Here is a 12829-nt window from a genome sequence, read left to right as displayed (position 1 = left end):
AAGGGCATGCCTCTGTCTGTCTGACTGTTCGGTTTTGACTCGTTCACCTATCTCGATTAATTCCCTTTCTTGGGCTCGTTCTAAGGATTCTCTACTTAATTCTGACTTTCTGATTTCTTTTTCGGTTCTTTTATGAGATTCTTTGCGCCATAACTCGATGGCATCTTTCTGTGACTGTCTGGCTTTCTTTTTCCATAATGCTTCTTCTACTCGCATGATGCACTCGGCATCCCACGTACCTGATACGGGCCATCTATACTTTTCCTCTAACTGTTTGGTATACTCTACCCATAAATCTAGATATAATATGGCACTTATGCCATGCTTTTGATACATAAAATGACCTGGACTGTCCCTAGGCGGGACAGGAACTGCTGCTTCTAGCAGACCTTTTCTGGTTTTTAACTGACGTAATTTAGAAAATAAGGGCATGACTGAACTGTAACCTAGACACAATACGCAATTACAATACACAATGAACACGGTAATTACTCCACATTCATACCACGACATTACAATACATGAAAAACATTTAAAATAACAGTTCGAACAGAATACTACCTGGAATACTGAAAACAGAATACATGAATTTTCTCGAGAAACAGAACTGACTAGAACAGAAACTAGATGCACTGCTAAAACAGTACGAAACTCACCGGTCTCATAAAGAGACACGTCAGGACCCGCATCCACCGAAGTGGACACTTCGTTTTGGGATCTGTGTACCACCAAACCCCACGGACCAGAGACAATAAGATTGACCCTGTCTAGATACTCCCCAGCAACGGTACTCACCGGGCAGCAAGAACGGAAGGCCTCGGACTGGACTGGATTGGACTGCTTCGACGCCGGACGGACGAACTTCGGACTTCTGTTACGGGTGGGCCTCCGGATACCTCGGACCTTGGACTCTCGGCTTGGGCTCTGGTCGGGACTCGCCGCGTTCCTCCACCGCCTCGTCTGGATGCTGGACCGCCACCTCCGTCTCCTCCGTGGGCCTGAGGGATACTTGGAGCAGAAATATCTGCACGTGGCCGGTATGGTTCCGTCACGGCTGCAGAGGGTCAGGGGGCCGGCGTGGCTTCACCGGCGCGTGGGGAAAGGGCAAGTCCCTATTCGGGCGCCATTATGTGGTATATAAATAAATAATACCGGATCTAGGTTTGACTGGACATAATAATAACAGATAGCTCAATAAATAAGAGTCAAGATTCGAGGTAGTAGGAGTTTGCAGGTTTAATACAGCATAAAGGACAGGAACAGGACAACCTGCACAGGAATAGGATGGCAGGGCCCTGCAGGGGGGACAGGGAATGAGCGCGCTAACTTTAATAACAGTACACAAGCATATATACTAAAACAGTTGCATTACAGTGAATACAATAGGCGGAGCAGTGGGTGTGGTCAATAGCAGTCGCGAAAGATAAGGGTGAAAGTGGGTGTAACAAGGCGTATACATAGACATGTGATGTAAACGTAACAGAATATGTCATTAATGGGGCGGAAACATGGAGGAGGCTACCTAAGGAGCCGGGACCTCTAACCTAATGGTGCGCGCAAACTGACAATGACGTGTTACTAGGAGAAGCTGGGGGCTATGAACTCTGTGCTAGGAGCAGAGACTGAAGTCTGGAGAGTCAGGGCGACATGTGCCTAAACAATATCTAGTATCTGATGTTTAGAGAACATGTTGATAGAATCCAAAAGTTATCGGGGTAAAGGCTAACAGACTCTAAGACTGGTGCATGCATTATTCTACATGTAGTGCGTGTTGAGGAATATAAAATGACCATAAATACAGTATTTCTCTTACATGGAGACGTAAAGGCTAGACGATGACGGGAACTATTGATGCGATTCAGTAGCTTAGGAATGCAGAGAAGGAGGGCTGAACTGATAACTAGAATCATAACATACTCTTGGCAGACTCGTAGGCAGAGCCAGGCCGAGCCGGGCACTGCGAGGCAGGAAGTAAGTGAAGGGTCGAGGATACAGGTGGGGGCTGTATCGCTCCTCAGCGAGGGTTCAGGAGACAGTAGCTGAATCTGGTGTCCGGGCCCTTTTGAGGCCTAGAAACGGGGACTTTACAATGAAATAACGTGCACACTGAGAAACGTGGCAACGTAACTTTACATAGGCCTAATACTCGTAGCTTTCACGAGAACTGGAAACTAGCATACTAGAGATGGACACAACTGTAATTGCGTCTTTAATCAAACATGGGGAATACATATGCATATTTAATCATGCACACATAACATAAGATGGGGGACACGTAGGGACACAGAACATGGCAAAATTTACTTTTCCACACTCTCATAATTAGATTATACAATCCTGTGTAATCAGTAACTTTACTTCCCAGTAACCAGCCCTCCAGAGCCTTAGTGGCACAATCAACAATGTCAGTCCAATCTTGAGCCTGAGTTTTCTGGGTATCCCTGAACATCAACCTGTACTGTTCAGTGGTTAAGCCAAACCCATCAATCAGAGCAAGTTTCAAGACTTGGTAATCATTAGCATCCTCATCTCTAACAGTGAGGAGCTTGTCTCTACCTTTACCTTCAAAGGAGAGCCACAATATAGCTGCCCACTGACTCTGGGATACCTGCTGTACTTTGCAGGCTCTCTCCAAAGCAGTCATCCACTTGTGGATATCATCCCCTGTCTTATAGGGGGGCACTATTTTACTCAGGTGTCTATTATCAAAACTCCTGTCTTTATCCTTAGGGATATTGCTGCCACCAGTGGGGACTACCCCACTCAACTGTTGCTCTCTAGCAAAGGCAAGCTTTTCTTTGGCAAGGGCAAGTTCTTCCCTCTGGATCCTCAGATTAGCCTGCCTCATCCTTGCCTCATGCTCTCTCCTCTGAGGGGAAGTCATTCTCCTCTGGGGAGAAGTCCTTCTCCTCTGAGCAGAGGCATGAGAGTGCACAGATGCATTGGAGTCCCTAGAATGAGACCTATCTCTTCTAACTCCAAGGTTAGGCCTGCTCAGGGTCAGTACTGGGGGTCCCCCAGATCCTTCCCTATGTAGGTCTGAGTCGGCCCTTGTAAGTCTGCTGACTAACTCAGGACCTTTGTCTGCCTCATCCCAGAAGTGTCCTTTTCTTCCTCCTCCTCTTCTACATTCTCTGTTTCAGGGAGGTCTGGATCTCCAAGTGTACCTTCCAAGGGGGGCATGCTCCTATCTGGATTAGAGGGGTCTGTGTTGGCAGCCCTTCTGGCATCATATGTCTCTAAGAGACCTAACAGAAAAGGAGTGGTAGGGTTAGAACCCTGTTTCAATTTCCTGGAGGTACACAATTGTCTCATCTCCTGGAAACTGAGAGCTGCATATCTGGAAAGGACCTGTGGAGGGTCACTAACCACTAGGGGAGTCTCTGAAGACTCTCCATGGGTAGACATGCTTCTAGTGAGGTGTAAGTGATGCACCTACCTACACTATGGGTTTTCCTACTGATCCCTTGCTAAGAGTTGTAGTCAGGGTGTGCTAGGCCCTTTCTACTACAACAGCTGGTTCAGTAGAACTCAGAGTATTTCTAAGCTTGTTATATGTACCTAGGTACCTTATGTGATATTTCAAATGATATTTCAAGATTATATTTGGTAAAAACAACAGCAAGCTCAAATCCCAACCACCGCACACCAATGTGAGAAGTTGGCCTGATATATGATGCTCACTAGTTCTAGTGATCACCTTGTATCAGTCCAAACAACCCTTATGGTGATTGGTTGTAAGTCAACCTTATAGACCAGCTATCCTAATGGTAGCATGGACAAAGCAGTCTTAGGCTAAACTCTTTTGGCATGTGAAGCCAGTTGTTTTACCACAATATAACCCATTGAATACCAGATGAAAGGACACCACACAGGTTGTTATGAAAATAAACAGTCTATTTATTAATAACAACACCTCTGAACTCTTTATGAGGTCAGAGGGCTAAGCACATGACAATCTCTTACGAAAAATACTACAAGTTGCACAAAATTACAATGGTGCCCTAGGGGCACGACAAACCATATACTAAGTAAGTGGAATGTGAAAGTCAATAATAGGAATGGAGCTGTCCAGAGGCTGTAGGATCGATGGGACCACGCTATACTAACTTCAGGTGAGTAATAGGAGGCCCACGGAACGCGTGTGCAGGGTGTGAACTCACACGTGAGATGCCTAACAACGTCTATGGACAGTACAGTTCAAAGAAAAGGTGAGTACGGACAATCCTGACTAGATAGGACAACAACGACTGTGGAACTGGACACTAGGACAGTTAAACTACCCGTGAGCACCGAAATGCTCTCGTTACCTCACCCACGGGCTGCGGGTGCATAGGTGTCAAAGCGTGTCGGGTTCTCGCGTTGAAGTCTATGGAGCCTGAAAGAAAAGATGCTGCAGGCGACCAGGAGGAAGATGTCCGGTGCAATCCAAGGGTGGATTGTTGAAGAAGGAGACCTGAAAGCAGAGGGGACAATGTTCACAGTCACTAGCCAGTGACTGGAGTGGAACCAGGAAGGAACCAGATGTCGTTGTCGCGATCAGGTGAAGAGTGGACGCTTAACTCTGCAGCCACGTGGACCAGGAGGTGTCTTCGACGACCAGGATGGAGGCACGAGCTGTCCCACGCAGGCTCTCGCTGTCGGCGGTGTTGGATCCGGGATTGGAGGCAACAGGCCTTGGCAAAGGCAACCCACGCGGTGAGTGAAGAAAGCGTCTGGTGCGGACTAGGAGAGTCAGGGGTGCCCCTCTTTTGGAAGGGAGCAATGGCCAATCTGGAGCAACCAGATCAGCAGTGAAAATTCAAAGGTTCGTCGTCTGGGAGGTCACTAGCCAGCCGGCAAGTGACCAGACAACGCGTCGAGCAGCAGACAAGCAGAAGGGCCCCACGCAGATCTCGTGGATGCTGGAGGGCTGATCTTCGGTGCAGGGGCTGCTCGGGGTTGGGGCTTCTCAGTCCCCAAAGCACTTGGTCGAGTTTACCTCAGGAGTCGTGCTGGAAGCGAAGTGCAGGTTCGTTCAAGATGGCCGGTCCCACGTGTCTTATCGCACCCAGGGGTCTCAGCTTTGCTGTAGATGCAGGTTGAGGTCGGAGAGGTCTGGGAATCCGGGTCTCGTCGGGCTCTGAAGTCTGGATCCTCGAGGGAAGACGACAAAGTGAAGCCGCTGGACGCTTGATGGTGCCTGCAGTTGCAGGGTGGACACTCATTGCCCACAAGGGAGATTCTTCAGTCTTCTGTGGAGCAGAACGTCGAAGGCCAGAGTTTCTTCTTGTTGAATAGTTCAGAATAATCTAATTTGGAATGGGACCAGCTCCTAACTTTATTCTCCTAAAGGGGGCTGCACTGCTGACTAGGTCCCTCCCCTGGGTGGGACCAGGAAGGGGGGTGGTTACACCCCCTATCCTTTGTCCGGTTTCCCGCCAGAGCTGGGGCTGGAATGCCCCAGCAACTGGTTTGAACCGGTGTATGCACAGGGCACCTTGTGTGCCCCAGGCATGTCTCATTCCTTTCAGGTCTCCCTACCTCAATACACAAAATCCTGTCTGGGGTGGTGCTAGCACCTCCCAGGGCAGGAAACCCTTTGTCCGAGCCATCCTCGCTGGAAGGACTCCCAGCAGCAGGAGGTCAGACTTGTGTCTGTGGTGGCAGCATCCATTTTGTGATGCTGAGGCTCGAGTTAACTTTAACCGGGGTTCACAGTTACATACATGTCGTGTCCCTCTAGAAGGGTGGAATGCTACCCCCGTCGCCAGAATTGGCGAGGGGGTAGTATTCCAAATCGTATGACACCTTACTCGACATGTTTTGATAATGTTATACCAGAGTTAGCATTTTACCGCGAGGTAGATAATGCACTTAAGAGTATATGGTATAGCGTTTTCATGGAACAGCTATTAGGACTTGGTTCCGCAAGCTGCAAACGGGCTCAGCTCATGCCAGAGAACCATCTCACATAATTCCAAGCACTCTGCCTTCAGGATTGATAAGGCCTTCCATAGGAGTGACTGATAGGAATATATGTGTCCATTTTTAGGGTTAGATATAGGTATACTATATCTACAGCAAAGGGTGTTTACACCACCTTGCCCCAGCTGTCATGCAGCCAGTTGTGTCAGATTTAGATGGCCAGCCAGGGGTGGCATAATACATGCTTCAGCCCCTAGGTACACCTATGCCCTGGGTACAGGGACTGATAAGGTGGCCCAGTACCAATTGGTAAATGCACCTAAAGTACATGGTTGTCAATATAGAGAGAGAACAGCTGGGCTGTGGGTCTGATTAGCAGGCCCACAGCCAGGGAAAGTCGTAAACCAGTGAAGGAAAAAGCAAAAATCTGGGCTGACCATAGGATTGCAGACCCCACTCTCCTACAGTCTGAAGTTGATTGACTTTGGGAATGTGATCTAGAGATATGATAATGCCCTCTTGCCTTTTCAGGTGCACGAGTGGCAGGAAGGGACTGAGTCCCACTTGGATTAAAAATAAAAAATCCTTTGCCTTACCAGAGGATTTGGAGTGTGAAAACGACTGATATTTGGACCGACTTCTGTACCAAAAAAGGGACCACTTGTACCAGTCACAGCACTGAGACTTCTGATGTTCAGTTACATGAAGTTTCACCTTGTTGTCCTCAATAACCTTTGGATTCATAGACGTTCAGTCTCTGCAGGCCTTTGAGTTGTGGCTCGACCCCAGGCATCACAGGCAAACCTGATAAGGATCTATTAATGACATTTGCTTGCGACTGTCCCAACAAGGTTTAAACCCAGTAGTCTTGGGAGGTGACATTACCCTTGCCCATTGGCATTAGTCTAATTTTTATGAGGTAAAAGAAGTCTGAACAGATGAGAGCAAGCTCCAGATCACAGTCTGGTGGAATGGAAAGAAAGAAACTGATGTCAGCATGCAAGAGTAGCGCCTATTTTGGCCCTGTATGCTTTTTGTGCAGCATACGGTGTAATTGCGGAGTGGCACAGCAACACCTACTGGGGCACAGAGGTAATGCTGAAAAGTTTCGGATCAAGTCTGACACCTAAGGGATATTCACATGGTGAGAAATCTGTGGTTAGTCTAGATCAGAATAGAAGTTAACAGTGTATCTAATATTGTTTAAGAAAAATTGTCTATAAATAATTATCTTCATTTTTACCTGTGCATTGAATGAGTCTTCAGTTAAACTTTCCATCTGTTCGCCAAAGAAAGCAAAGAAATCTTCAATTCTTTTGTCCACATCATCAGTGCTGAATGAATATGAAACAAGAATGTATACTTCTTAAAAGTGTTTAGTTAATGAATAATAACTGCCACCTTCCCCCAACTATGCAGACTACCACCGAGCATAAAAGAAGTCCTAAATAATCAGGTGAGGGCATTTGATTAATTAATAGTGAAGTTGGGGTGGGAAGGCCATGCACTGTGGTAGGTCGGTGGTAATTTTCAGACACTGTGGAATGTAAGGTGGGACTCTATGAGGGGTGTTACTAGGAATTTAACAATATAAATTATATTTATTCCCAATTTAGAAGTGGCTGCCCCAAAAATATCTCAGAATTTCAAGCACCACAGAATGGAGGAGGTAACGCTGTGTAAGCACTAAAAACAAAAAACAAAAATCACATAATTTAGACCCACTTACTTGAATTTAGTTGCTTGTGTTTCAACAGTGACTGAAAATCCAAGTATTCCAGATGTATTTCTGCAAGTGGGATATACGTGATAACTAAGGAGACATAGGGAGAAAAGAACATGGGGATCAAATCATTGCTTGTATTTTTAGGCTAAATCATCAACCCTGGATTAGACAAAGTTAACAGTTGTGTCCTTACATTGGAATATGTTATCAACTTAATCAGAGGTTTGCCTAGACAAGATGTTATTTGTAAAATGTTCCACTGACTACTACACACTATCTTGGCTTTCAGAGTGCTGGTCTGAGCAGATAAATGTACACACTGGAAACGTAACTGAGCAAACAAACAAGTTACTTACCTAGGAGGTAACGGGTTTTTAGGAACCCGTTTGGTGCCAGGGGATAACACCCGAAGACCTCTGAGTTCTCCCTTGTTCCGGACCACAGAAACACTGAGTCTTCTAGTCGAGTCAGAGATCAAGTTTTATTGGCAGCTACCAAGTAACAGGTGTCCTAGAAGCACGACAAACACGGGTCATGTGTTCTCAGGAGACTGTTTGTTTTTACAGAACCAGCCTTCTCCTTATATACAAAAATAATAGCTGCAAGCAAGAATTCTTGAGTTTATGATATGGCTATACACATATTTCTACAATAATACAAAAGAGCGAAGTCATGTAGGCAAGCCCGTATTTTAGATGTCCAATTCGTGATAGATTACCCAGCCAAGCCCGGAACTCCCATCAGATATCGGTGAAGCCCCAATAAAAGAAGGCACCTCCTAGTCATAAAACTGGCCATAAACAAGGAACGCGGACAGGCGTGTGTGTAGAAAACATGATCTGGATGTAGTGAATGGTTTGGGGAATGTTATGCATTGATGCTATCGTATTAGGCCACTGGGCGAGGAGCTGCCCAAACAGGTTTTGGCTGGAGGCAAGGGAGTCAGTTAGGACAGGTCAGGGGGGAGTCAGGGAAGGTGGACGTGTCCTTTTAGATCAAGCTCGACCTTTAATTGACTTATCATGAGGGCAAGACACAAGATGGATACCGTTTACAAAATGGAGTCTGAGGGGTCGGGACGGAAACTACGATTCAGGGGTGTTAGCATGTCTCGATCATGACGCAAATGCATAGGAATGATGTCCTAATCATTATCGGTTCGTCGACACCAAATTCGTCATGGTACGTTGATGTTTCGGGACACGGGTATCGGACCTCGATACCGGGACAACAGTAGGGTCCAGAATTTCAGAACCACAGACCCTCCTTTTGCCATCATATAAGGCAATAATTCATGTTAATCCGAGTCTAAGTCTGTATGAAGGAATTCGTGGAGATGCTGCTGTAGCATCATTCTGTTGCTCAGTTCGTCCCTTGACACAGGCTTCCGTACACATGAGGTAGCACAAAGGCCACATAGTGCAGGAGCGCACTGTACACACAGACCGAACATAAACAGAAGTGCTAAGATCATCCCAATGAAGATCAGTGTTTTCCATCCCCATGTAGCGATCAGTTCCCAGAACCACCCTAGTAAGGACCAGTCCCCTTTTTCTACGTGAAGGGAACCAGATATCTCGTGTAGCTTAGAGATGGCCTGGTACACTGTCGGTGCGTTATCAGGGATGAAAATGCAACAACTGGATTGGATCACTCTACACACACCACCACGATCGGCGAGTATGATATCTAGGGCAACTCGGTTCTGAAGGGTCATAAGTCGATCCGACTGAAGTTCGGTCGTCAAATTGCCAAGGGCTCCGGCCGTTTAAATCACGGCGGATTCAACTATCCTCGATAACTGGCGAATATTCCTGCTGTTCACCATAGGCCCCCAAAATGGCAGAAAACCCTTTGCGAAGTCAGCGAATTCCTGACCCGCGGTGTCGTCTTTACTCACGACACCTCTAGCTGTCCTTGTCCGATGGTAATCTGCTCTGGCCGTGTAGGTGGGAGGCAGCAGAAATGAGATAAAACATGTACCTGAGAAGTCAGGGGGCAACCAGGTGTAGGCTTGGTCATGGCAGACGAAATATGTGCCTTTGGCTGCTAATAGTATAGGGGAAGTTCGGGAAGCGAACACATATGTTTCCGTGCATATACTCTTTCCTAATTGTGCTTTGGGATCCCTACCGATACCTTGTAAACATAAGTGACCTCTGCTGGGTACTATCCAAACTGGGCGGGATTTCTTTGCTGTCTGGCTCTTACTCAGGTAAACCCCATATTTAGTTACGTTCCAACGAGTGTACGGAGTGAGTTCATCTTTGGAAATCGTTAGATAGGTGTCGAACTCTCTACTATTATTTCTTATCCCTGCTACTAGTGCCTTGTTACTGGAATCACTCTCAGTAGAACGGGTCGGGTATGGTTCTAGGGCGAATAGGAACATGGTCTGGAAAGCCCACAGAGAACCATAATAACTGAAAGGCAGGATGAAGTATGGGATACCCTTATCAGTCGTGTGCGGCATGAGTCCGCATACCCAACAGTTCGATGTGTTCATTATGGACTGGTGTTGGTGTAGAAGTTGAATGAATGAGTTATTTACAAATTCGAGTCTTCTGGCAGACTCGTGTTCAGGTAGAGGGTGAAAGGAGTGTGTGGAGAGAGTGAGAGGAGGAGTTGGCCGAGTGTCATTTGAGAACAAGGAAACTTGAAAGACGAATAGGGTATAACCAGTCAAGAACATTGCTATGCTACACAACATAAAAATACATATTATCAAAAAACTTCTTTTGGCCAGTATCGGGCATAATTGTCTTTCAAAGTCCGTGAGTCTGGCAGGTCTCTTTACCCTAGGAAACTCCATCCTCTAGTTGCTGCCCGCGGTGGTAGGTTGGTTCTGCCAGCGAGTGCGCTTTGTTCAGTCCGGGGTAACTCCCTTGGACCAACCAGAACCGTTGACCTAAACGTCCCCAGTTGCACTCCCCAGACTTCAACCGCGACCCTAGCAGCAGAACCGGATGGCGGTTCGAAAATCAAAAATGAGCAAGTTCCCTGGGCGAGAGAGCTGAAAAGTCAAAAATAGTTCTTAGGGGAAAAGAAAATCACATTAGTTTGCTTTTATTAGTCTCTTTGTTTAGACCTTAAATTGTACCATCGTTTTCCTGGTACGGTGTGGTCTTCAAACAATGTCTCAGGTTCGGTAGTGTCCAACTGCATAGACGGTGGCACAAGTCCTTGTAAAATATGATCACTCTCCTTTTCGGTACTAGTTTCTTTTAAACGTGCATCGCTGAAAGGGATGAAGCGAGGTATGGATTCTGTCTCGGAGTCGGCAATTCCTTCGTTGACCCACCGGTCGTATGGAAGGGGCAGAGGGACCCGTTTACAATGGGTCCCGTGCACCCAGTTCTTTTTGCCTTCCACCCGAACAGCTGATCTCGTGGAAAGAAGTACCAGGTACGGTCCGGTCCACCTCGGCTGTCCGTTGTTTGTGCGCTGGAAATTCCGCACCAAGACCCACGTGCCGGGTTCGATGGAGTGACCTGGATCGTCAGAGGCTGGCGGAGAGGAGTTGTGAACCTGTTGGTGTAAAACACGCAATTTAGTTGTTAATTCGCACAAATAGTCAAGCAGTACGGGGTGCTCTATTTCGCTGAGTTTCTTTGGCCTTGGCACGCCCCAGACGTTGGCTGGGCGGCCAAACACTATCTCATGAGGACTAAGTCCTAACCTGGAATGGACTGTCATTCTGGTTGACAAGAGTGCTAGGGGCAAGGCGTCAGGCCATTTAAGACCTGTACAGGCTTGGATCTTGGCTAATTTGAGCTTTAAAGTGCCATTGTAGCACTCTACTAATCCAGCTGATTGGGGGTGATTCTCAGAGTGAAACTTTTGTTGTATGCCTAAACACTCACACACTCTCTTCATCACGCGTCCTACGAATTCACTTCCATTATCACTCCAGACGATTCTAGGCATACCGAATCTCGGGAAGAACTCTTTGACAAGGGCTTTGGCAGTCGACAAGGCAGTATTGTCCTTAAGGGGGTACGCTTCCACCCACCTGGAGAAAGCGCAAACAACAACGAGCACATACTTCAGATTGTTGCATCTCTCCATGTGAATGAAATCGAGCTGCAAAACCTCGAACGGATACGTTGGAGGCGCAAAATGACCAGCTGGAGTTGGGGTTCCCCTACCGGGATTGTACTTCAAACACACCATACAGTTTCTGACCACATTCTCTGCATATTTCGGGATATTACCATTTTGCCATACTGGGGCCAATACTTTACAGATTCCTCTCGAACTAATGTGCGCAACTCCATGAGCCATGGTTACTACTGCAAGTACATATGCGTTAGGTAATAGCCATCGCTGGTGTTCTGACAGTTCGACCCAACAACCATTCGCGTCTAGTCTACCTTTACTTTCTCTCCATTCATTCACCTCTTTCTCAGTTGCCTCGGCTTGTATAGATTTCACGCTTTCAATGGTGTCCTCACACATTCCTACATCCGTAATCCATCTAGCGGGACCTACAACATACATCCGACTCATTGTGTTCCTTGCAGTCTCTTTCGCAACCTCGTCTGCAAATGCATTCCCGCGGCCAACATCATCTTGAATCTTTTTGTGTGCACTGCATTTCACAATGGCAACTTGTAGTGGCAAGGTCAGTGACTCGAGGAGCTCATTAACTAGCTGACCATGTTGTATCTTTGCACCATGTGACGTAAGAAACCCACGTTCACGCCACAATCTCCCAAAACTGTGAGCCACATCAAAGGCGTATTGGCTGTCAGTGTACACATTCCCTCGCTTTCCTTTTGCTAACACACATGCTCTGGTAAGCGCAATTAGCTCTGCAGCTTGTGCAGAATTATGGGAAATGCGCGCGGTCTCTATAATGGTGTGTAATGTCGTTACGGCATATGCTGCAGTCGTATCACCATTCGGCAGCTTGAAACATGAACCATCAACCCATAAAGTATCGTTGCATTCAGGAAGGGGAGTGTCCTGTAAGTCTACTCTCCCTTTTGTCTCTTCTTCTGTCCTAAAACAGCAGTCATGGTTATCAATCTTGTCTGTTTCTGTCGGAATGGGTAATAACGTTGCGGGGTTCAGTGTATCACACCTCTTTATGTGGATGTGACTTGCTAGCAGTGTAAGTTCGTAACTGGATAGTCGAGCGCTAGGAAGATGTTGTGTCTTCGTCCTGTTTAGTAAAATGTCTACTGCATGCGG

The 12829-nt window shown here is 46.8% G+C and overlaps 1 protein-coding gene across 1 annotated transcript in view; it reads right to left on the bottom strand.

Moving 5' to 3' along the window:
* The window catches only part of NRDC (nardilysin convertase), a 2150332-nt gene that overhangs the window by 86927 nt on the left and 2050576 nt on the right, over nucleotides 1–12829 (bottom strand). The window contains exons 28-29 of the mRNA XM_078670713.1: nucleotides 7637–7720; nucleotides 7151–7241 (exon numbers count right to left, since the gene is read on the bottom strand). Coding sequence (XP_078526839.1) covers nucleotides 7151–7241; nucleotides 7637–7720 — 175 coding nt within the window. The remainder of the gene's footprint in view (nucleotides 1–7150; nucleotides 7242–7636; nucleotides 7721–12829) is intronic.

The sequence above is a fragment of the Lissotriton helveticus genome, chromosome 1_2 (genome assembly GCF_964261635.1).
Source record: "Lissotriton helveticus chromosome 1_2, aLisHel1.1, whole genome shotgun sequence".
In the NCBI taxonomy this organism is placed as follows: Eukaryota; Metazoa; Chordata; class Amphibia; order Caudata; family Salamandridae; genus Lissotriton; species Lissotriton helveticus.
This window is presented reverse-complemented; position numbering and strand designations above follow the sequence as displayed.